The 27,272-nt window shown below is 33.9% G+C and overlaps 1 protein-coding gene across 1 annotated transcript in view; it reads left to right on the top strand.

The window, feature by feature from the left end:
- Positions 1–27,272, top strand: part of LOC103598961 (coiled-coil domain-containing protein 91-like) — a 116,409-nt gene that overhangs the window by 46,951 nt on the left and 42,186 nt on the right. Inside the window, exons 2-3 of the mRNA XM_008583030.1 lie at positions 23,254–23,297; positions 25,494–25,572. Of these exons, the coding sequence (XP_008581252.1) occupies positions 23,268–23,297; positions 25,494–25,572 (109 nt within the window). The 5' untranslated portion in view covers positions 23,254–23,267. The remainder of the gene's footprint in view (positions 1–23,253; positions 23,298–25,493; positions 25,573–27,272) is intronic.

Raw genomic sequence — 27,272 nt, 5'->3', positions numbered from 1 at the left:
ATCGCAACCCTCGGTGTTGCGCCCGCACCGCGCTCAGCCAAGTGAGCAGGAACCAGTCTCCACATGGGATCCGAACCCTCGGCAGGAGCGCCGCCATGTTCCCAAGCGGCGCACTCTCCAGTGCGCCGCCGGGCCGGCCCAACCTTGGCATTTTAAATAATTTGTGGGTAATACTTATATAGTAGCATGGTAGGAACAAGACTCTATTAACCCTAACAAAAAGTACCCATATGAATTCCAGTGATTTAACAAGGTTAATGGATTTAGGAAACAAAACTTCCTTACTAGGGTTCAACCAGAATCTAACTTTATTATTATTTGTTTAATTATTAAATATTTATATTCTGCTGTATGTGGGGAATAGAAGTGGGAGCAAGACATAGTTAGGAAGAAAATAGACGAGGTGCTGCTATCAAGTGAATAAAAATAAAAAAAACTTCATTTGTTTACTAAGATTTGTTCATTCATTCAGCAAATAATGATTGAGCAATTATAGTATGTCAGCCACTGTGCTAGGAGCTGAGGATATGATGGTAGCCAAGAGAGAATATTGGATGAATAGTCTTGAAAAGCTTTGAATTAAAAATGTCAGGGAAACAGAGTGGAGGATCTCGAAATAGATCCCTATATTTATAAGAATATGTGAAAATTCAATTCAAGCGGATGGAGATGGATTATTTAATAAATAAATCTGGCACACCTGGCTATTTATTTTTGGGGAAATCAAATACACAATACACAAAAATAAATTTTACATTATAAGACTTAATAGAAAGTGTGCACAAAATATAGAAGATTACATATGCATTCTTGGGGTAAGGGGGACCTTCTTAACCACTGTTGTAAATCTGCAAGCCATAGAGAAAGAAAGATTTATTTGAATGAAACTTAACTTTTTCTCTTTAATTGACACATTGATTGTATATATTTATGGGGTACAGAGTCATATTTCAATACATGTATATAATGTGTGAAGATCAAATCAGGGTCATTAACGTGTTCAGCATTGCAAAAATTTATTATTTCTTTGTGATGAGAGCATTTGAGCTCCTGTCTTCTAGCCATTTGGGAAGACACAATAGATTATTGTTAATTATTGATGCCCAGCACTACTGTATACCTCTAGAACTTAACTTTTTAGTGAAAAAATATACCGTACAAACAATGGGTTTGGTTAAAATATTTGCACTGTAGAAGGACAGAGTTGATATTTGTTATATGTAATGACTGCTTAGATATTGACAAAAAGGAAACAGCAATATAGGAAAATGAGCAAAGGATTTGAAGAAGCACATCCAGATGGCCAATAACATATGAAAAGGTGTTCAAACTCATTAATAGAAGAATGTAAATTAAAGTAACAATGTGATATAACCTTATATTTATCAAACTGTCTCCTTCAGCCTCCACTCTTCATGGGGAAAGAAAAAAAAGAGAGAGAGAGAGAAAAGGACCAACAATAATGTTTTACTGGCAGGAACCTAGAAGAAAAAGTTATTTTTATACTTTGCTCACAGTAATGTGGATTGGTAGAGCCTTTTTGGACTGTGATCTGACAACAGCTATAAAATTAAAAATATATATACCAGTTGACCTAGCAATCTTATTCTTTGGAATGTAGCCCATAGAAACATACCTCCACATGTAAGGGTTTCTGTGCAAGCATTTGTTTGTAGTGACAAAAAAACCTGGAAACACAGTATAGGTCTGTCAGTAGGGAAATTGTTTAATAAATGTGTATTTATTATGTATCCATAGAATGGAATCTTAGTAGCCATTAAAAAGAATGAAGTTGATATATACCAGTAGACTAGGAGGGATTTCCATGGGGTATTATTATGTGAGAAAAAAATAGGATGATGAAAAATGTGTGTGATATATTAAAAAAATGCAGTGATAATACCATTATGTATTCAGACATATATATGAGAATATATATTTGTATATGATTAAATGAGAATAGAGATACAGGCTAGATACATATTAGGTCATTAACTTGCATCATGTGGGTGGGTGAATGGGTATAGCTGTCATGTGGTGCAAGGGAAGATGGGGAGAGTATGTGAAGTAGGAAATCATGTCCACAAAGGAAAAAGAAAGATTGCATTAAAAACAACAATTTGATGGTATAATCATATTTATACTTTAAAGTTAAAATTAACATTTATGTATTTATGCTACAAGATTTTTAAAAAATTGCATGTGATGGTGTTAGTATAGTTTCTTTGGAAAATGGTTCAGCAAACTATATCAAGTAGTGTTTATACTCTGAGCTAATCATTCTGTATTTGGGAGTATATGTTAAGGAAATAATGTAAAAGAAGAAAAAAGTTAATACATGAAGACGTCATTGTGGTGTTAGTATATAATAGGGAATATGTTGGATAAACTGTTTAAAAATAGGAAAGTGCATTCTGGCCAGCTGCCAAGAAAAAAAAAAAAAAAGGAAAATGGTTAAATTGTCATTCCGATGGAATTTTATACAGACATAGATAATACAATTATGAGGAGTACAATTGTGAATGCTATTAATAGTTTCGAACTACATTTATGATATAATAAATGAAAAAAGCATTTACAGTTGCAAGTACAATTTAAATACGTATGTATTTATTTAAGTACCAGGAAGAAATAGGATAAAATGAAAACAGTATAGTGGGATTATAATGAATTGTTTTTATCTTGTTTTGACAAAATCTGAAGAAAACTATTGCTCAAGTATTAGAAAGCAAAAAAGCAAAATTTGGAAGAAATACTCATGTTAAAAAATTAATATCTAACTCTGTAACTCTATGGAATGGATTTTCTTTGCGATGAAATAATTTTGTAATTATGGTTTAGGCATTTGCAGAATATTTATTTCATTTGTAAAATGTTTAAATTTGGAGTTAGATTGGAATTTTGTATCACTATCTTATTCAAAAATTACAGTATTTTCATGATTTATTAGTGAGAAATATTTGGTTTTATGTGCCATATTTCTTAGAAAAATTTGGACTAAGTCTCTGGAAATAATTAGCCTAATATCATAAGCTTTAAGTCATAGTATTGATACAAATTTAGATGGCTAATTTTTAAGAGCTAAGTTAGGCTACCTTATTCAGTTGTTTGAATCTGAAAAAAGGTATAAGGAATAAGTAACAGAGATGTTTATTATGTATTAGAGGATAGATAGAAATTGTTTTTAATGTCACTTTCTGTTTTTGGAGATGTTTGCTAATTTCTAAGTTTGCTAGTTTCTGAGTTTGTTTTGGGTGTCTGTATTGTATTTTACCTCACGTTAAGTTTTAGCAGAGTTTCTTTGCACTTAGTTTTTATCTTGGTTGGGTTTTCTGATTTTTCCTTGATTTGTGGTTTGTTGTCTTTAATTGATTTTGAGAAATTCTTAGCTGTCATCCATTCAGGTATTTCTTTATCCCATTATCTTTGCCTTTTCTTTTTGTGATTTTAGTTACACGTAAGAGACCTACAGCTCATAGTGTCCTAGAGCTCATGGATGCATGCTTTTTTTTCTTTTCTTCATCAATGTGTGTGTATTTGTGTGTGTTTTAATTTGTATAATTTCTGCTGATCTATTTTCAAATTCACTGATTTTTTTTTCTTTCTCTTCTGTAAAGTTTGCTGATATCCTATGAAAGGAGTTCTTTTGTGATAATGTGTTTTTCATTACCAGTATTTCCATTTACATAATTTTTGTCACTCATCATTTGTAAAAGACTGAGATAAATTGTAATATTTGTGCTGCAGAATTGGTACACCTCTTCTGTTAGGTCATTGGTGTTGGTGATTCTAAAATATATTAAACTCATGTGTCATGGAACTAAGGCAGATAGGTGATAAATTTGTAAAGCAATTCAAAGTAAAATGCAGTGTTTAAGTCAAAACATTTTAAGAGACATTTAAGTTTTATTTTAATAAGGTATATACTTGTTTTTTGAAGATACGTGGATTTAAAAAGAAAAGTTCCATTTTGAAATATTTACAGAGTTACAGGAAATTTCAAAGATAGTACAGAGAAGTCCTGTTTACTTTTCACCCAGTTTCCCAAATGGTTATATGTTAGATAAGTATAATACAGTATCAAAACCAGGTAGTTGACATTGTTACAATGTGTGTATATAGTTCTATGTTATTTTATCACATTTGTAGATTTGTATAATCAGTACTGCAATCAAGATACAGAACTATTCCATCACCACAAAGATCTCCCTTGTAACTACCCCTTTATAGTCAGTACTAACCCCTTCCTCCCCACTGTCCCTAACCCCTAGCAACTCTCTGTACTTTTATTTTGAGAATGTTATATCAGTGAATCACACAGTATGTGTGACCTTTTGAGATTGGCTTTTTCTCTTTTTTTTCAAAAAGCAATAACTATAAAAATAAAGACTGAAGAATTAGACTACACTAACACTGAGAACTTTGTCAAAAGACACCATAAAGAAAATGAAAAGACAAGCTAGATACATCGACGAGATATTTAAAACAGATAAAACCAGAAAAGGATTCCTATCCAGAAATATAAGGAATTCCTACAAATTGGGAAGGGGATGGAGCAAATGTAAAAATGGGCAGAGGCCATGAACATTCGTTTAACAGAAGAGACACAAATGGCCAATAAGCATAAGAAAAGATAACAAACTTTATTAGTAATCAAGGAAATGCAAATTAAGACTACAATAAAACAATGCTTTATGCCCATGAGATTGGCTTTTCTTTACTCAGCGTAATGTTCTTGAGATTCATCCAAATGGTTGTATGTATCAATAGTTGGGGTTTGTTTTTTTTAATAGATGATGAATATTACAATGGTATGGATGTGGCACAATTTGTTCAGCCATTCACTTATTTTAGGAAATTTTTGTTGTTTTCAGTTTTTGGCTGTTAAAAACAAAACTGTGAACTATCAGATTTTTGTATGTACATAGGCTTTCATTTCTTTGGGATATATGCCAAGGATTACAATTGCTTGGCTTATGTAAATATATATTTAATCTTTAAAGAAACTGACAGACTATTTCCTAGAGTAGCTGTACCATTTTACCTTTCCACCAACAGTGTTTGAAAGATCCAGTTTCTAGATCCAGTTTGTCCATACCTTTGTCAGCATTTGGAATTGTCACTGTTTATTTTAGCTGTTCTTATAGGTGTGTAGTGATATATCATTGTGGTCTTAATTTGCATTTCTCTCAAGACTAGTGATGTTAAACATCTTTTTATTTGCTTAATTGCTGTCCATTTTGTATATCCTCTTTGGTGAAATGTCTATGTATGTGTTTTTTTTTAAACTGCTGAGTTCGAGAATTCTTTATATGGGTATGAGTCCTTTGTGAGATATGTAGTTTGTAAGTATTTTTTAAGTCTGTAACTTGTCTTTGGTATATCATTGTATTTCCTTTTATTTTCTGAAACAATTTCAGACATACGAAAAAGTTATAAAAATAGTCCATATGATTCCTGTGTACTCTTCACCTAGATTTTTCAGTTAACATTTTACCATTTAAAAAATCATTCTCTGTCTCTCTCCTCCCTGTCTCTTTCTCTATATGTGCATATATATATGTGTGTGTGTCTGTATATGTATGTGAGGGTACTTCAAAAAGTTCATAGAAAAATAGAAGTAAAATGTAACAGGAAACTTTCCATGAACTTTTTGAAATACCTTTTTATGTATACATACACCTGTGCATACATATGCAAACACATACATATTGCTGTCATAATTTAACTTTAGTAGGAAAACAGACTGAACAGTGAAAATAAGGAAGTAAACCAAAGGACTTTCTGGATTTGGCCATAATGGAAGAACACATTTTGGTTATGCCTTTTCACTATAAACAACTACAGTAGTGGAAAAAATGTATGAAGCAACAAGTGTTTGCAGGCTTTCAAAAACAGGCAGTGCAGGGCTGTGATTCTTGAATATACATGAGGTCAACTTCATATTCTCCCTAGCCTTCTTCCTAGGAGCATGACAAAGTAGAGGCCAACTAAGGGAGCAGTACTTTTGGTGGGTTAAGGAAACAGAGATTGGAATTTGTGGCTCCTGAGGCAATTGGAATTTGCAGGCGGGGTACTGGAGAGGAAGTTGCAGAGAAACAGATTCAGAAATCTGTGGAGGGTTTTCCTTAAATGTTTGCCCTAACACTCTGTGGAGGAATGAAGAGCGTGAGTAAAGTCGTGGGAATGTTGACTAGATTTTTTTTTTCCTTGTTTGTTAATTGTTTTTTATGAGAATTGACTTTCAACTAAAAATAATACTGTGGAGTTTTACATATGCAGAAGTAAAGTTTTTACAATAGTACAAAAGATGGATGTAAGTAATGGAAGCATACTGTTAATGTTTCTTGTTTTATACATAAAGTGGTATAATACATGATAAAATGTGATAAGTGAGGATACATACTTAGCAACTACTTAAAAAATATAAAGAGGTATTGCTAAAATATCAAGAGAGGAGATAAAATGGTATACTGAAAATAATGTGTTAATCCCAAAGAAGGTAGGAGAGAGGAAAAACAAAGGGTATATAGGACAGACAAAATATAAGTAGCCAGGTAGTTTTCTTTAAAATTTATATTAAAAATTATAGTAAATGCAAATTGAATAAACACACCAATTCAAAGGCAGACTGTCAGAATGTATTTAAAAAAGCAAGATCCAAATCTATATGCTGTTTACTAGAGATGCACTTGTAGGTAAAAAGGGAAAGGATGGAAAAAGATATACTTTAAAAATGCGAGCCATAAGAAAGCTGGAGTATGGTTATTAATATAAACAATCTAAACTTCATGACAAATAGTTGTACCAGAGATAAAAAAGAACATTTCATAATGTTTGAAGTGTCAGTTAAAGAAGATATAATCTAAATAGTATATACCTAATAACAGAGCTTAAGAATACAGGAAGGAAAAAGTGACAGTATGTAGAGAGAAAATGACAAATTTGTAATGGTAATTGAAGAGGTTAACTCTCCTCAATATATGTAAGAAGTAGGCAAAATATAATAGGGAGATAAATTGAAGTACAGTTTGAACCAACTTAACTTTGATGATATTTGTAGAATACGGTAACCAATAATCTTTCCATGTACATATGGAAAGAATGTGTATTCTTACACATACATGGAACTTTCAGCAAGATAAAACTATATGCTCGGCTATAAAATAAATTTTAGTAAGTTGAGTAGTATTTTCTTTTCTTTTCTTTTCTTTTTTCTGAAACTGTTTGTGTAGAATCAGTGTTCTCTCTATTGGCTACTGATATTTCCCTGGGTTCAGAGGGTTCAGGAGGGTTTTCTGCCTTTCCCACAAGTGGCAGCTTGCTTTTGCATTGTGTGAGGAATGATTCTGGGATGTGGGTAGCTAATCATTTCCTTCACTCCTATGCCATGAGAAATGCTCTCTCAGGTAATCTGTCCTCCAGTCTTTCTCTTGAGTATCTACCTAGTGGAGTTCTTCTTGACTGGCATTTGGGTTATTTATGGTATTTACTATTGCAAACCGTTTTGCCATGGTAGTTTCTCTAGGGCATGTAACTGGAAGTGGAATTTCTTCTTAAGGTATGCGAGTATTCACCGTCACACGATAGTGCCTAGTTGCTTTTCAAAGTGCTTGTACCACCAACTTAACTGCCCCCTGTTTATAAGAGGTGCAGCTATACCAGCATTGTTATCTACATTTTAATTTTTTGGAGTTCAGTGGGTATGAAGTAGCATCTTATTGTTTTAAAATTTGTATTTCCCTGATAATCAGGGTTGAGGATCTTTCATTCATTCATTTAAGAAGAATACATTGAATACCAATTCTATGCCAGGCAATTCTAAGTACAGGAGATACATTAGTGACCAAACTGATAAAAGTGCCTGTCCTTGTGAAGTTTTATATTTAGTGGGGGGGAAGACAGACAATAAACTTAATAATTAAATATAAATAGGTAAATGTAATATGTTAGCAAATGGTGAGTGCTGTGGAAAAGAGAGCAGGGAAAGAGGCATCAAGAATGCTGAGGGGAGGGCTTTGTCATTTAAAATTGGATAGTTATAGTGAAAGTGATATTTGAAGCAAGAATTGGTGGTGATGAGAAAGTTAGCCAGGCAGCTAGCTGTCTGAGGGAATAGCATCCTAGGCAGAGAGAACAGGCCACACAAAGTCTCAAAGCATTTAAAAAAACCAAAACAAAACTGGCTAGCTTTATTAATATTATCTAAAACCAACTGTAAAATAAAAAGCATATTAGGACTTGATCATTTTATTATCATAAAAGGTTAAATTTGTTGTCATATTTTTCTTATGATTTGGTCTTGAGGTCTCTGTCTGGAGAGTGGCTATGAATTCTAGTCCTACCTTGATGGGGCTCCAGAGGATTTGGTCGTGGATGTTTACAGTGTGCCTTTCACAGGATACGTCTTTATCTTGTGGACATTTGTGGGCAACTTAATGCCTCATTATCTGACCTGAGACTAGGTGTCCCTCACCCAGGAAACTTGTTTATAGTGGCTGAAATTCTGTGGCTCTTATCTGGCCTATGTTCAGTTTATTCATACCAAGATAGCTATTCTCCAGGAGAGCCCTGGCCAGGAAAGAAATGAGGTTCAGGTGTGTTGGTCAGGTGAGACACAGAGGAGTCAGCTCAACAAAACACGTGAAATAACAGAAGCAGTGCATTACTTACAGAGGGCAGCACACCTGAAAGGGCCAATGGGAAGGGGAAAGCCTTAGGGAATCCATGCTTAACCAGCAGGTGGGGAGTGAGTGAGAGAGAGAGAGGGAGAGTGAGAGAAGGAAGGAGAGAGAGAGAGAGGGAGAGAGAGACAACAATCACAATAATATGTTGAACTTTTAGAAGGAGAGAACAGAACTGTAGTTATAAGAGGTGGAAAGGGGGAGGGGGAATGAGGGGCAACGGGGAGGGGAATTATTGATAAATTAATGAGAAATTGGTTAACAGGCATTGAGAATGATTACTTATTGTAATGGTGAATAAGCTATCTATCCTGATTTGACCATCACACATTGTACATAACTGTTGATAGTCAACTTTGTATCCCACAAATATATATAATCAATTGTGCTTCAATAAAAAATAAATTCGAGGAAAATAAAGAGAAACACCATATAGTAATTTCAATAGGAAAAAAGCAAAACAAAAAAAAAAGTCCCCCCAAAAGCATTTGATAATCAATGCAAATTTATGATATAAGTGTTTAGCAAATTAAAAAAAAGAACTACTTTAACCTGTTATGTAGTGTTTAAAAAATGACCAACCAACAATTGTCAGCAGACATCTTTCTAATTGGGGAAATATTAAAAGATTCCCTTTATTTTATTATTAGTATTTTTTTTTTTTTTTTTGCTGTGTGAAAATTTTAAATTACCTAGTCAATCTGTATTTGTTACAACCAGAGAATTAAAGATGCATTAAAAGTTAAGTTTGGTCCATATTTAACAATAGACAACATTTTAAACTAATGGCTAGACATTGCCCAAGTGTTGAACATTAGTAGAAATTGACACACTCTTTAAAACTGTGATGCTTGAGAATTACTTTTCTAATAATAGACTTTTTATCTACAAAAAGTTTGAATTGATATAAAAACTGAAGATAATACACAACTTCCCAGAGACACCCCCATCACACAGTACCCCCCATTATTAACATCTTACATTACCTTGCTGCACTTGCTAAAATTAATGAACATATATCGATGCAATGTTGTTATCTATCTAAAGTCAGTCTAAAGAGTGAAGATTCACTCTTTGTGTTGTATATATCTATGGGTTTCGAAATATTCATGATGTCATGTTCAACATTTCGGTCTCATAAAGAATGGTTTCACTACAGTGAAAACTCTCCTGTGTTTCACTAGTTTATCTCTGTCCTCTTTATCCAGAAACCACACTAACTTTTGATAGTTTTGCTGTTATCTATAGTTTTGCCTTTTCTAGAATGCCATATAATTGGAATCATAGAGTATGTAGCTTTTTCAGACTAACATTTCACTAATAAGTATATATTTAAGGTTCCTTTGTGTCTTTTTATTATTTGATAGTTCGTTCCTTTAAATACACAGTCATATTTTACTGAAAAGATGAACCAAATGTTATCTATCAGTTCACATATTGAAAGACCTATTTGTTGCTTCTGACTTGGGTAATTATGGATAAAGAGGCTGTAAACATTCCTGTGCACGTTTTTGTGTGAACATAACTTTTCATCTCAGCTAGGTAAATACCTGGCAGCACAACTGTTGCATTATATGGTTAAAATACATTTTAATTAATAGGAATTTGGTAAATTTTATCAATGAAACCATCCAAGCCCAGTACTTGCTTTTTTGTGATGTTATTAATATTGATTCAGTTTCTTTACAAGATATGGCCTTATTTGGATTGTCTGCTCTTCTTGTGTGAACTTTGGGAGATTATTTCTTTTGAGGAGTTGATACATTTTATTTACGTTATGAGACTGTGGGCATAGAATTGTTCACGGTATGCTTTTATGGTCCTTTCAGTATTCATGGGATCAGTAGTACTGGTTTCTCTTTCATTATGTTAGTAAATTGTATTTTTTTTTCTTGGTTAACCTGGATAAAGATTTATCAATTTTATTGTTCTTCTCAAAGAAGCAGCTTTGAGTTTCATTGATTTTGTAATATCTTAAAATTTTATTGAATTCTACAGTATTGTTAATTACTTATGTTTGCTCTTCATTGCATTGCTCTGCTTTCTTCATTTTTTTAGTGAGAGGCTTAGATTATTGATTTTAGATCTTCTTTTCAAATATATTGCATCCAATGTTAGAAATTTCTCTCTAAGCACTGCTTTTGTTGCATTCCACAAATTTTGTCAAGTCAAATTTTCATTTTATTGAGTTTAAGATACTTTTAAATTTCTATGGAGACTTCAGTAATCCATGTGTTATTTAAAAGTGTGTTTAGTAATCTGCAAATATTTTAAAATTTTCTGGCTATCCTATTACTGATTTTTAGTTTATTTCCACAGTGGTTTGAAAACATACTTTATAGGATTTATATATTTTTTAAATTAGTTAAGATATATTTTATGCTACAGAATATGGTATCTTTGTGAATGTTCCATGTGAGCTTGAGAAGAATCTATATTTTGCTGTTTTAGATTTAGTTTAAATCAGGAATGTTAAGGGCATGTTTATTATCACTTGTTCTAGTTATTATTGCTATATACAAATCATCCCATACTTAATGGTGTAAAACAACCATTTTATTATGCTTATGGATTCTGAGGGTTAGGAAATTGTACAGTGTGTAGAACAAGCTTTTTTACTGCTCCACCTTTTTCAGTGCCTCAGCTGGGATTATTTGAACATTGAAGATGTCTTGATGGCTAGGAACTGGAATCGTCTGGAAGTACCTTCATTCATGTGTCTGGTGATTTGATGCTGTTGGCTGGGAACTCAATTAGTCAGTCAGTTGGAAAACTTACATGTGCCTTTCCCATGTATTCTCTCTATGTTGGCTGGTTTGGTCTTTCTCACATCATGGCATCTGGGTTCCAAGAGCAAGTTATATAGGAACACAATTCAGAAGTGCATTGCATTTTTATGACCTACCTCAGGAAGTCACACATTGTTAAATCTGCTATACTTTATTGGCTGTAGAAGTAATAACAATATACCCAGGTTCAAGGGGAGAGAATAGAGACGCTACCATTCAATGGGAGGAATATTAGTGTTATGTTCTTAGAGGAATAGATGGGATGGGAGATATTTTTGAGAACATATTTGGTAAATACAAGCTGCCACTTTACCTCATGTACTTAGCATTGCCTTGGAGGACATAGCCAGTGGATTAAGACAAGAAAAAGGAATAAAAGGTGTAAGAATTGTAAAGGAAGAAATAAAACTGTTATTATTTGGATGCAATATGATCATTTACATATACAATCAAAATAACATACAGATAAGTTGTTAGAAGTAAGAGTTTACCAAAGGTGAATGGATGTAAGATTGTCAATTGCATTGTTATATAACAGCAACAAACTATAAAGTATAATTTAAAAGAAGACATTAAAATAGTATTAAAGAACATTAGATTCTAGAAATAAACCTAACAGGAAATGTGCAAGACTTCTTTAGGGAAAATTATAAAACTTTATTAATAGGCATTTTAAAAAAAGACTTAACTGTGGTGTATCTTAGTGATAAGATATACAATGTTTATGGACGTGATTTCTCAATATCATAAAGATGTCATTTCTGCTGAAATAATTCTATAGCCAGAAACCGACCCATGCATTTATGGGTCTGTTTATAACAAAATAAATTTGGTATATGATAAAGTAGCATATCAGAGTAGTGAGGAAAAGAGTTACTACACAAATAAATCAAATTGGGAAAAATGATTCATATCAGGAAAAAAAAAGAAATTGGATCTCTGTTTCCACCATATATAAATATTAAACTGCAGGTGGTTTAAGTACTTAAATATCAAAAATAAAATTTTAACTTTTTTTTCGTAGAAAACAGAAGTGTATATCTTTTAGACCTAGGAATAGCAAAAGATTTTTAAAATAAAAATAAAAATCTGATAATTTATTATTAAACAATAGATTAAGAGTTTTTGTTAGACAAATGCTGTCTTAAAGAAAGGTGAAAAACAGATTATAAAGCAGAAAATGTTTGCAGTATACATGGCTAACAAGTGGTTAACATAAAGAATATTTTAAATTCATGCAAATCAATTCAAAAAGCACAGATAAAATAGAAAACTAAATATATGACTAGGCTTTTTACAAAAAAGGAACCATGTATCATTAATAATTATATAAAGAAATTTCAACTTTATTATTGGTAGGGAAATCTAAGTACACAATGAGATACCATTTAAAACCAAGTGTTGGGGGTTGGCCTGTTAGCTCAGTTGTTTAGGGTGTGGTGTTATAATAGCAAGGTCAAGGGTTTAGATCCCTGTACCAACCAGCTGCCAAAACAAACAAGCAAAATAAAACCAAGTAGCTGGGAAGGATAAGGATTTACAGGATCTTTACACATTGCTTCCATAAGTAAAATTTGTACTGTTTTGGAAAATTTCATCATCCTGTGAAGCTAAACATAGATTTTACAACTCAGTGATTTTACTCATAGGCATATACCCAAGAGAAATTCTGTGTATATACAAAAGTTGATGTTTTGAAAAATGTTTACAGTAATTCTGTTCTCAATAACACAATCTTGTAAACTACCTAATTGTGTATTGACAGGAAAGTGGCTGAATAAACTGTGATACATTATAGCGGTTAACATAATAAATGATAGTTACAATAATCATCTTACCAATGTAATATATGAAAAAATCTGGTCCTCAAATTTATGTACTACAGATTACCTTTTAAAATTAGTTTAATTAAAAATAATATTCTTTTTGGTAGTAGATAAAGAGGAGATGAAACTTCATTCATTTGAAAGTAAGAGAATGATTAAAAATATATTAAAGATTTTGGGTCCAGGTAAGCCTACGGAAGAGTTATATTTAAGTTTCTGTCAGGGTCTTCAGTTTTATGTTGTCAACTTTCATTTTATAGTGATTGTTATGTAGTGCTTTTCTCTATTGTTTATTCATGCTTTCTTGTGCCTTGGTGTTGTGATATACTTGTAGACTTTTTACAGGACATATTTTTACTTTTAATGATTAGTGTCAAGCAATTCACAAGTTTGTCTTCATGCTTATTTTGCTTACATGTGAGGTTCCAAAGCTCATATCCTATAGGCATTTTTGTTTTGAAAGATTTGGAGTTGAGATTGACACGATAATTTTAGAGTCTAAAACATGATTGTTTTAGAAATATTTATCCACTGTGATGAATGGATTGGCAAGCAGAATGTCAAGAAGTAAATTCTGGTAATTTTCAAGAAATAATGATAGAAATCTTTCTATCACAAGGATGGTCATTGGAAGAGAAAGAAAGGGATGAGTGCAGAAAGAGTATAGGCTTGAATGACTCACCTGCTATGGTATAAAGTGTAAAGTGAAGAGTAAAAGGTGACACCTGGGTTTCACATCCTGACTTAAAGGATAATACTATTGACTGTAAATAATGGATTCAGGATAAAAGTACTTTGTGAAGAAGAAATGAACTTAATTTTAGTAATACAATAATATATTCGGAGAATCTTATACCACGCCATTTTAGAAGTCATCTAGTTAGCCTGTTTATTTTACATATGAGGACACTGTGGTCCAGAGATGTGGTGATTTGACCAGTCATGTGATTGGAATACAAATTACTATATGATTGTAGGATATGGATGTGCTACAGATGAAGGTGGTAGCAGCTACTAGGTTACCAAGGTCCACTAGTTCATGTTAAGAATTTTAACTTCATCCATGACATGATGAGGGGCCATTAAAAGGTTTCAAATATGGGGAGTATTTAGCAGGATCACCTGGGTAACAGAGTGGAAAATAGACTAGAAAGAAGCAAAATTGGAAGCAGAGAACTGTTTTGGAGGCTGATGCTATAAACCAGATGAAAGATTATGGTGGCTTCAACTAGGGTGGAGGTATTAGGGATTGAGAGGAGTAGATGGATTCTAGAGGTATTTAGGAGATAGGATTTGGTGACTGATTTTATGTTTAGAGTGAGAGTGAGAGAGAAGGAGGTGAAGATGATACCAGGTTTTTGTCTTGACCAATTGTGTGATATACACAACCACTGGGCTAAGGAATTCTGGATGAAGACTAAATTTGAGGTTGTGGGGGAGATCTTGAGTTCAGTTTTGGTTGTATTGAATTCGAGGTGTCTATTAGTTTGAAGGAGAAACTATTCAATTGCCTCTTGGGTATATGTGTTTGGGGTTCAGGAGTCATATCTAAATTAGAGATACCTTAGCTTATGCTTGTTTATGAACCCAAAGGAGTGAACTAGGTAGCCCAGGGATTGTATTTGAAGTGAAAAGAAAAAAAATGCTAGGTTGGAGCCCTTAGGAACACCGATGTGTAAAGGGTAGTTAGAAGAACCTGCAAGAGAGACTAAGAAGTAGTCAGAAAAATAGAACGAAGGAACGAGTATGATTGTCTTGTAAACCACAGGGTGAGAGCATTTTGAGAAGGAAAGACTGGTCAAATGCTGTTAGTGTTTAAATAAGATAAGGAATTGAAAACGTCTTTTTGCATTTAGTGAGAAGGAGGCAATTGGTTGCAGGCATGGTATATAAGAATAAAGGGTCTATGAAGTTGAGCTGTGAAAAAGAGAGAACTGTTGTTGGAGGAGAATGTGTAGTTGAGGAAGGTTTTGCTTTTGTTTTTGTTTTGTTTCATTTTTACAGATGTAGGATCTAGAGCATGTTTCAGGGTTGGTGGGAAGGCACCAACTAAGAGGGTGAAGTTGAATATTGAAGAGGAAACAGTTGAGAGATCCAGGTTTCTGAGAGCACAGATAGAAGAATTAAGTAGGTGGAGGGATTCCTTTTTCTTTGTGAACAGCATAAAATGGAATAGTTGGGTACATGTGCTGGTAAGTGTGGTTCTGGTAGCAAGAAGTTAAGGTACTTCTTTTAAACTGCTTTCTGTTTTCTCTGTTTGGCATGAGGCTTGTCTATTAGCCTTGATTACAGAAAGGAATAGAAAGTTTGAGTAGAGTTTGAAATCACTGATATAGCTTCTTTGAAAAATGAGAGAAAGAGCATTAACTAGAGAAATAGTTTGTGTGGTAGACAGTACTGTGAATCCAGGTGAAGGTGGGAAACTTGAATTTTATAGTTATCTTCTATTATAGTTCTCAGCAGAAGACAGGTAACTGGATATTGTCGGTGGTTCTTGGGGGTCGGGGAGCTGTTACCAGTTGCCTTGCAATCACTCTGGATTCTGAATCAACTGAGAAATAGAACGAAGAGTCACATAGGAATCAGACTAGTGGCTCTGTTCTTAAACTGTAATGTAAATAAGTGTGGCTTGGATCTAAGGCTGAAATGAGGTCTCTTACAAGTTTTCTTCTAAATTAAATTTATCCATCCAGTCATAGGCAGAGTAGCTAAAAAACAAGACTTCATGCTAAGAGAATGAAGTTTTTCCTTAGAGTTTCTCCATGTGAGCTAGACTAGAAGAAGAATATATTGTTTATGGGTAACAAGTTAGTGAGGAACTCGAAGAGCTTGCAAAGCACACCAAACTCTGTACATTAATCTCATCTAACAGAGACCCCTGTGGATGTCCTCCTCTCACCGTTATTCTTACTGTTTATCCCTTGGAGAGGATAAAGAGGGTAGAGAAAGGGGCCATAGTATTTTTTAATCTTGTTTCCTTCTATCAAGAGACGACCTGTGTCCTCTTTTAAAATGTGAGGAGAGGAAGTAATATATCTTCCCCATAACGTTCATCAAGGGATGAGATTTTGCCAGATAGGGTACAGTTCATACAGTGAGAATTTTGAGTTGACAGAGGGATAGCCACATAAAAATGCTTCTTATTTGGTTGGGAATATATGACTAGCCCTTGAGAAGTGGTTAGTTTTGGAAAATTTGTGCAGACCATTAAGATTATGAGGGTGAATGCACACTTTGAAGGAGAGGATAATGAGATAGGATCAGAGAGCTGTCAACCTGGGGAAAGGCTGCTAGTAAGGAGTTGGAGGATGTCGAAGAATTAACCAAAGAGGGTGGAAAGTAAATGAGGGTTTGGTGAGTTAAGTGCCTTGTAATTTTGATTTTTGTTGTTATCTCCTGAGACATGTTAATTTTCTGAACGAAGGTTGGTAAAGACAAAAAACTTAATTGGTAACAGATGAAAATTTTAGTCAGAATTATTAATGGTTGGAATGTTTTTCTGTATGATCATTTGTGAATAGAATAATTTTCAGGTAATGAATTTATACCTCAGCTATTTTTTAGACTTGTGATAATATTTTGCCATTGGCAAAGGTTCATTGGTGGTAGAATTTGTAGTAAAGTGGTAGTTCTTTGATTCAGCCTCATAGGAAGTTTCAAAATTATCATTAGTCCCCCAAATAATTGGATACTTGAAGAGAACAGAACATACCAATATAATTTCTTTTAAGATACAGGCCTTCAGGCTCATGCCTTAATATGGGTAGAGCTGTTTTGGTGCTAGCAACTTATTCCTTTATTTCCCAAGCTCAGATGTATTTTTCTTGTAAAAATTTGATGGAAAAGGAAGTCATGTGGGAACTATTGACAACTCAGTTGCTTTCATATAGTCATTTATTCCAAAAGCATTAATTCAAAAATATTCTTTGAGCCCTTACTATGTGATAGAAACTGCTGAGTTCAAGGTGCTGGGGAGTAAAATAAGATTGACAAATGGTACCTACATTACCCCCAAATTACTTATAAAAACTTAGTATATTCCAGGAGCCTCAAATCTGAAAGGGCAGTCATGTAGTGTTTGCCTATTCCAACGAACTCACCCAGTTCAATAGAAACATCAGCTTATTGGACATATGGGAGTTGCTGATGGTGGCCTGACAGCTGGAAGTCTGCCCTGCCATGGGGTACATACAACAGTTATATATAGTGAACAGATCAAAGTAGAGGTGTAAATCATTTTCATGAGTATGCATAGACCCTCACCCAACTCAGAGTTCGCAGGAGATCCAGTTGAGTAGATAGGCTAATCTACTAGCTACTCTCCTGGCACTAGAGTATTTTAACACCAGTGTGCTAATTTACTTAGGGTCCCTCCTCCCTTCAGTCTTCCATCTGTCTTAAAGGGGATGTTTGTCTTAAAGGAGATGTGCCTTGCCTAACTACCTCGGCCAGGGGTAGTTTCCCAGTGGGTAGGGGAAAGCCTGGTGTGCAAGGGGAGGTAGAATAGGTCTATGTCCAATATTTACCCTACCCTTAGATAAACAAATGACGATCTAAATCTGTGCTACTTTTGTTATTAGTGCCTCTTACACATAAACAAACTACCAATGACACCCAAAGATATGAAGAAAACATCTAACATAAAAAACAGAGTAAACTAAACAAGAGAAAAAGATCGAAGAAATGGAGACTACCCAAGAGAGAAAATCTTAAAAAACAAAAACAGAAAAACACTATGAGTAATATCTTCAGAGAGTTAATGACAAGATAATACATCCATGAAGTAAGCACAGTGTGCTTTAATGTTCTGAGGGATGGGGTGCAGAGTAAGGGAGGGGTGAACAAGAGTGAGGTCTTGGAAATAAAAATTATGATTGCATAAATGAAAAACTTCAGGGTAGAAAATAAAGTTGCAAAAATCTCCTTTAGAAAGGAATGTAAAAGAATAAAAAAAAGGAGAATTTATATAATGCTTAGAATATGTCAGATACTGTTCTAAGTGCTTCATCTCTTTTAACATATTTAATCCTCATAATGACCTTAGGAGTTAGTTACTATTATTATTATCCCTGTTTGACAGATGAGGAAGATGAGGCACAAAGTGTTTAAGTAATGTGCTGTAGGGAAAGTGAAGATAAATGGTCAGGGTCCCTTGGGGTTCAGCGTCTTGTGGAGCATTTGATGTAAATATGCACATGCGCCCAGGTGTTCCTTGGTAATTGTCTAATGTAATTGCGTATGTGCGCCCAGGTGTCCTGGGTTATCGGACTTACGTATAAAGGACGAGTGGCTGTGATCCACCGGTCACCCCTGCCCCTGCCAGGGATAGGCTGCCGCCGCCCTGCTGCCGGATCTGCCATAACCTGCCACTGCTGACAATGCGCGGAAGCTGAGGAATGAGCTCCTGTCATCTGCCAGCAGCTCCCAGGATCTTTCCCTCTAGAGCGTGGACCTGCGTGTGGGGGGTCTATGACCCAGCCTGTACAGCGGGTTTGAAGGGTCTGTGGGCCCTAACCCCTAGCCCAGCCCAGACAGTACAAATGGAAAACTTAGTGTAACTAAAATAATGAAACATTTTGGCTTTAGTTATGAATAGTCACTTAGCAATACAGTTGGCTACATTGGCAGGAGTCCGACAATAATCCCAAACAGACACTTTTTTTAGCGTAGCTATTGCTGTAGCCACACATGTGCCCAACGTAACACAGTAAGTGGCAGAGCTGAAATTTGAATCTGGGCAGCGTGACTCCGTCGTCCATTTTTTAAACCTTTATACTATTCTACCTTTTACTGAAATTAGGAGCTAATTGGAAATTCTGTGTATGTGAGTGGAATTTGTCAAATAGTATTCCCTGAGTGAGCTGTTTCTTTGTGGAACGTCTAATGAGGTCCTTTTCATGGGTTGATTAGATTCACCAGAGAACTGCTGATCTTCTGACTAGAGGTTTAAGCTCACCTTTTGACATTTTGATTGCTGAGTGGTAGGAGAGGACTGGGGTTACTGGTCTCAACATATAGTAATATAACTATGACTTAATCCACCTGTGTTAGTATCCTTGGGTCCAGAAACCCTCTGCTTTACCTTATTCAGGGAATAAACCCCCAGTCTTCTGTTATGGTGAGGAACTGTAAATTGCCCAGTTGTGTGCATTCTAGGAGGGGTCTTGGGATATACCTGTGACTCCTATTTTGATTCTCACCTTTACCCAACTTTTGGTGCTGCCCATTACTGAGCCTTTTGTGGATTCTATGATGTAAACATGATTGATCTTCATTTTCTCCACTGGTAGTTTGAGTCATCTTCTTGTATTTATTTTCAGATTTCTTGCAGTTTTCTGATTTCACATTCTCTCTGATCTCAGTTTTGTGCAGAAGCAAACAATGAAAACAAATCTTTGCTTTCTTAGAGGAAGACTTTTGGGTAAAAACTCAAATAAAATGCATGTTCTTAATGTGACATTTAAAATTCTGTTAGGTTGATAGAAATTGTAGGGAAAGTGAAGGAAAATGGTTAGGGCTTCTCAGATGTTCAGAATCTTGCCGAGCATTTGATGTAAATATGCAGGTGTGCCCAGGTGTTCCTTGGTTATTGTCTGATGTAGATGTGCGTGGACACACAGGTGTCCTGGGTTATGGACTTAAGTAGAAAGGAAGAATGGCTCTGAGCCATCGTGCCCTCTGCCCTCAGGGTGCCCTGGGGGAGGGGGGATGGCTACTGCTACTGCTGAAGACTGAGCTCGTGTCATCTGCCAGTGGCTCCTGGGATCTTTCCCAATTACCTAGTGTGGACCTGTGTGTGAGGGATCTGTGACCCAGCCTGGCATGTGAGAGGTCTGGTGACCCAGTCTGTACAATTAGTTTGAAGGGTCTGAGCCCTAGCCTTGAAAATACGAATGGAAACTTAGTATAACTAAAATAACTGAAGTTTTGGCTTCAGTTATGAATTGCTTTAACAATACAATTAGCATAGCTATTGCTGTAACCCGACAGAAATCTATCTCAAATGTTTCCTTCTACCTGAAGCATTTCATGATGCCCCAACTAGATATATCACCTTATAAAATTCTTTACTATCACCTTGGAAATTTTTTTTCCCTCTGAAGGCTCTTTTATATCTCATTATTTGTATTCACATGTTTTTTGTACAATCTATCCCTCCTTTGACAACATTTTGCAACTTCTTGAGAACCTTGACTGATGTCTTCTACAGAGTTGCTCAATAAAATTGTGTTACATTGTGTGTTGTGTATATGTTTTGCTCTCTTGTATGTTTTTCTTGTCAAATATTTTTAGAATGTCAGCAATATAGTAAATGCTGAAGATAGCAAAATAAGGGGATTAATACAATAAAGCAACAAGAAATTAAATTTATATATAAAGAAGTCTGAGAATTGTTAAACCTAGATATAATGAAAACTTTCATGTAGATCCCTAATCATAACAGAGTATATACATCTGTCTTCCAGCCATGACACGAAAGAGTGAATTGCATGGTTTGTCAATTTTTTTTGCTAGGCTTATGATTCTGTAACTTAGGTGACAGATATATTTGATGTTGGTCCCTTTTTATAATGTTTGTAGTTTACTGGGCTATAATGTTAAGTGCCAGAAATATTCTAAAAAGTTATAGGAATGCACTTTAGGTAAAATAATGTTTTAATATATTAGAGTATCTAAGTCTATAAAGCCCATACATGTAATATTTCTTTTTAAAAACTAGTTTTTAATTTCTGTATTTTGTGGAATTGATTTTTACAAATCAGCACTGTTACTTTTCCTTCCTCCTACTCTTTAAGATGTTCAGAAGTAAACATTTGCAGGGTTTGAAATCTAAATTATTTGGATAAAGGTTATTGCTTTAAAAGTTATATTTATTTCTCTAGTACTGCATTTGAAGAAACTCAGGATACATTTGTTTTTAATTAATATTTCTTTGAAAAAAAAGAAGAGGAAGACGATCATCTGCATTTTAATATGTAGAAGTTGCTGGGGATGGAAAATATCAGTGGTCACTAATATGTTCTTTTGTAGAGCTAAATCAGTACTTAGGAAACTGATGGTATTTGGTTCATTACCATAGACGAACAAGCTGAAATGGTTGTTAGGCATGAGTATTTGTTTTTGTTTTCAAATATTCTGGCACCTTACATATAATTTATTGGGATGTGAAACACACAGAAGCATTACTCTAAAAATTCCACTCTTTTGAAACCATGCTATTTGAGTACGGTGTTTGTAGATGCTAAAAATATTTTTTAATTGTCTCTTGAGATTCGTGGGTTATGTGTGGAAAGACAAACTTGGTGTTCATAGTTTTACTTGGTTAATTCTCAGTGTCCATATCACTCTTCTTTCATAACTTCTTCATGAAAAATGTAATTGTATACAGATTTCTGTTCACTTGCAACACAGAATTAATGTGAATTCCATTTCAAACTAACCATCATCAAAAGTTTCTGAAAGTCTGGTTTATATTTTTTAAATGCTGTATGTGGATGACTTGCTTAACTTTAATTTTTGGAGAATTACATCTTTAAAATTTTTTCTATCAGATTAAGTTGAGGGCAATGTGGACAATACTGTTATATTCTCCTTATTTTAATGCCTTTCCTTTTTGTAATATATTTCTGTCTGCACATACTTGCATTCTTCTTAGTGCCATTACATACTGAGTTTCTGTGAAAATAAATTTGCTTTGCCGATCACAACAAACAATTATTGAGATTAATGTTTCTTACTGTTTATTTTTCTTTGATAATTTTTTGAGCTTTCTTTTTGAAGACATTTGTATTAATTTTAGTGAGAAGACAGAGCATGGCCATAGATGACTACTTAAAGCAGACGACCTTAGACAATGCTTTAGGATTATGGTTTAATTTTTATATCTTTTTTTTGAGAATTGGGAGAGGATTGTTTTCCTGTAATCAAGTCTATCTTGTGTTACTTGGTCAAGGAAACTATAATTAATATTTGGGTATGTTCACTTTTGAAAAATAGAAAAGGAAACCAGTTATTATTGACCAGAGTATCACAGCTACTGATTCACAATAATTGGTTCCAAATCATAGATTGAGAAACAGTCTATGCAAGAATTTATTTTTTATTATAATGTATACTACCTATTACTTACTTTACCTTTTCAGGTTTTTTAGTTCTTTCCTGATTTATTAGATAGAGCTGATGCCGCCTCCTTCTATTTTTATGATATACATTTAGGACAAAATAAAACATATATTTTCATACTGCATTATCTCTCACATACTTTAAGGGTAAAGAAGAGAGGAATTCTGGATATTCACTTATGTTTTTCTCATTCCTAGTCTCCCAAGAATATATGACTTGATTTATCTTGATCAGCCTAGTAACTTGCTCCACATTTTTCCAAAAGTGCAAAGCAGTTTCAGCTAAAAATACACATATCAAAATGCTCCAGAAGTTGTGGCCACAACTCAAAAATGCTGATTAATTTTGAAAATCTAAATCAGCCTCGTCCATGAAACCGAGGGAAGAACCTTTGTGGTGGGGGACAGATTTCCAAAAATTCACCACAGTCCTGTTCTTAGCTGGAGTTTGTGCTGATGTTGCCAGACAACTGAGGAATAGATGCAAAAAGCAGGAAGCATTATTGAATTGAGCCTGAGCGCCAATTTGGGAAAAGCAAATTAAAATGTAAAAGAATATTTTTCCACTCCTGGCGTCTCAACATAAAATGGCCAAATACATGGTTGCTGAAAAAGTCACAGAAATTGCTAATTTTGCCAGAAAGTAAAAGCCAATTACTGATTCTTTTTGCATTAAAAAATGCATGCACATGTAGTTAAAAAAAAGTTTCTTAAACCCAAGTGAAATAGTTTTAATTTACAAATTAAAATGTATATACACTTAAGTTGGATAAGTATTTTGACATAAATGACTGTGTGGGGGCTTGTTTCAGTGTCTTTTGATATTTTTCAGGTATCACTTGAAGAATGGATGATGATGATTTTGGTGGTTTTGAGGTATGTACTATTATTTATATTAGTTTGTTTTAACATTGTGGGATTATAATGGAGTAAACTATTTTGAAAATGTGTAGTTTTAATTGGCATTCATGATCTTTTCTTGGTCATTTTGAATGTAACTCTGGAATAAACAAAAATATCAAGGAAAATTAAAAATATCTCCTCTAAAAGTTAAAACTGATATATTGCTATTGAACATTTGTCTTACCCATTGGAATAGTTCAAATTGAGATAAAGTGCCACTAGTGGAAGCACTAAGGGAAAGATTTAAAAATTGTCAGCAGATGATTTTGCTGGGATACATATCTATTAGGAAATACTCGTAAGATGAGGGATGAATATTAAAAACCTGTCACATATTTGCATGATTACACCTGTAATAGGCTTTTGGTGGTTTATAAAGCTAATTAGTCTGCTCGTGTTGTTATATTATTCTGTCAAGTTTGGGTTGGATACTTTGTAAATGGAAATTGTTAGCTGAAGAAAAACTGTTTTTTCCTTAATCCTTTTTGATGTGTATTCATTTTATTGAAATATTTTATAACCCAGTTATTTTTATGGAACCAGTATAGTCTTGCAGGAAAATCTCTGGATTAGGAGTCAGGATGCCTGAACTCAAGTCCTAGAACTACCATCAAATGAACTCTGAATTTTTTTTTTAAAGTAAGAATTTCACCTAGTTTGGATTTGGTAAAAAGGGAATTATAAAAGTTAGAGGGTGTAATTAATGACATTAATAGGAGAAATAAGGTATTAAGTATGTTCAGTATTCTGAATTTCGTGAAAGAATGGTATGAGTTTTTTTTTTAATGTTAGGATCATTTTCTCTTTTGTTGATCTTAATCTGTTAATATGGAATATGGACATACCTTTTTTCTATGTTTCATCTAAAACTGCTTTTTGTTTAGCATATTTGTATGTTTTCTGCATTTTGTTTAATATTTTGGGTTTTGTTGGGTGATTGAATCTTATTTATGTTATCAAAATGTAACATTTAAAATTTTGCTAAAATTTCTTCCATTTTGAGGAAAATATGTTTCTGATAGTATCTGACTTAGTTTATTGTTTGGAAGCTGTCAGTTATTTGAAATCTAGCGTAGTCTCCTTTATTTAAACCATACTTTATGTACTATATCAGGAAAAAAATGGTGGGTAGTGTTCTTAGTGTAATAATTACACTTCAACATTATATTCAATAAATCTATTCTTTTCAATATTACATAGGTTCATTGTTAACCAACATTACAATGTAATTGTGTTTATTATATTTCTTTCTTTCCACATCTTGCTGTAGAAATATGGTTATATAAAATATATTCATTTTTTATAGCTGTTCTCTGTCGTTTAGTTCCTGTGGCAGAGAGCCCCATTTTTCTTCTCCTTGGTTAACAACTCAATGTACAATCCAAATAGAAATTCTGGCTCTAATTTTCAGTAATAATTTTTTTGTGACCTGGACACCTAAGAGACAGAAAACTGCGCTCTTAACCCACAAACTCAATATTCAGTAATTGTCCGAAAGTAGGAGGGCTTGTTAGTTGAAAATGTCAACTTTAGGAATTCTCTAAATGTTGAATGCTACTGAGTCCACTTGGTAGATTATTCAGGAAGATAGATGAATTCTATTTCTTTAGGTTAGTCTCTAGTGAGGTCTTGTGGTAATTAAAAATATTTAGTCTCTAGAGCTGGTTGGTTTGCTCACTAGGTAGAGCATGGTGCTGATGACGCCAGAGTAAGGATTCAGATCCCTGTACCAGCCAGCCATCAAAAACAAACAAAAAACCAAAAACAAAAACAAAAAATCCCCCAAAGATTTGTTCTCTAGATTTTTAAAGAAAAAAAAATATTTTTCTTTCATAGCTGGTTAAATATTGTGGTGAGTCAGGTTAGAATACTTAGAGATAAAGGTCACAACTGAAAATATCATTGAGGATGTGTAAATAAAAATTTCATCCACAGGAGATTTATTTGAAAAAACAAAGAAAATTTTTACTTTAAGATAATAGGGCATGGCTACTGGCAGTGGTGACAAGCAGTAGGAATGGTGGCAATGAAGACCGAAAAGCAATTGGGTATTACAAGAGAGTTTGAAAGTGTGTGGTATATTACAGAAAACATGCTTGTAGAACTGGGATGCTTGATAGCATTTAAACCTTTCAGATCTTCTGAAATAATCTTGCCTTTGTTCTGTAGGCTGCAGAGATTTTTGATGATGGAAATGGGGAAAACCAAACAACATCTCCCGCTATTCCTTGGGCTGCCTTTCCTACAGGTATTGGCATACAGTAACTTGGAATTTTTTTAACATTTAACATTTTTCCTTTTTCTTTGAAAGCCTATTTCTTACCTTTTCACTTGGCCTTCTCTAATCTGAAAATAGAATGACCCAGATTTACTCTTTACTCCAGCTTTTTTTTTTAATAACAAATTATGAATTGTATAACAAATTCCACAATGGTGGCTTGAGGCCTGATTCTAAAAACAATATCATAAACATTTAATGAAATTAAAGTACAATTTACATTTTCTAATTTATCTTAGTTTTAGGAAGATGAGGTGCCAAATAACTTTTTTAGGTTGTGCAGTTCATTAGTTAAAGACTCCCTTTTTATATTCTAAGAATAATTTATTATCTGCGCCAGTATTTAAACTTAGATGTGTTTTTGGTAATAAAATCATTTAAAAGTATTGAAAATTAAAAAATTAAGCTGTCTAAGAAATTAAATACAAAAATGAATTCTGTTATTGAGAGATATTTGTTGGAAGACCTTAGGTTGCATATTAATATAATTCATGTCTGAAGAATATTTTGAGCTTTCTAGACTTTTCTGTCAAATTGTTGGAAAGTCAGGAATAGAAGATGAAAGTGTCTTTCTTCAATAGTTCTGCATAGTCCTAGATTATTAGAGTTACTTAAGCTACAGATATTTATTGAGTGCTCATTATGCATTAGGCACTATTGGGATATAGAGTTGTATAATACATTGTCTAGTCCTTCACTTAAATGGGCAGGCATATGCATATTAACAGTATGAAACAGATGAATCACTTGGGAATAATGCTGATTTCATCATCCATTCATTTAGAAAATGCTTATTTCATGCCTGGTATGAGTCAAGTAGTGTACTTAAAGCTGGGCTTATATGTGTATTGTTGATCTGGACTTTGAAGGATGCATACGATTTCATCAGGCAGATATGGGAGAACGGGGAAAGATTTCAAAAGGAGAAAAATAAATGGAACAAAAGCACGAATGAGAGAGAGGGAATGGCATAGTTAGGATGTTCATTCTTGTTTGAAGGATTTATATATGTTGTTTCCTTTGCTGGAAATTGTTTCCCACTGCCACTCTCTTTCATTCCCTTACCATATCAACTACTATTTTTTTGTGTGTTATTTTTTAACTTTAGTATTTCCTTTTTTGGGATACCTTCCCAGTGAACCATCCCATATCTACATGTACCTATTACTTGACTTTCATGTTAAACTGTAAGTTTTATGGTGTTAAGCACTTCATCCTGTTTGTGTATCTTAAATGCTGAGCATAGTGTCTAGCTTATAGTTGGCCCTCAGTAAATATCTGTAGAACGAGTAAGGAAAAAACGAATGAATGAATTAGTGACCGAATGAATGAATTGATTAGGATGGCAATGGAAATTGGTAGGAAGAGTTGGGATAATAAATAATATTTATATAATGGCTTAGGCTTTTAGTGTGCTGTCACATATATGCTTATTTTAAGGTAGGTGGGGCAACTGTACTCTTCCCATTATATGGATGACAAAATAATGCTTTAAAAAAGTTTTGTATGGCTGGCTGCTTTACTCAGGGTGTGGTGTTATAGCACCAAGGTTAAGGGTTCGGATCCCCATACCAGTCAGCTGCCCCCCCAAAATAAAAATAAATAAAATAAATAAAAAGGAACTAGTTACTGATACATGCAACAACTTGAATGAATTTCAAATGCACTGC

Source organism: Galeopterus variegatus, unplaced genomic scaffold (genome assembly GCF_000696425.1).
Source record: "Galeopterus variegatus unplaced genomic scaffold, G_variegatus-3.0.2 Scaffold2802, whole genome shotgun sequence".
Taxonomy (NCBI): domain Eukaryota; kingdom Metazoa; phylum Chordata; class Mammalia; order Dermoptera; family Cynocephalidae; genus Galeopterus; species Galeopterus variegatus.
This window is presented reverse-complemented; position numbering and strand designations above follow the sequence as displayed.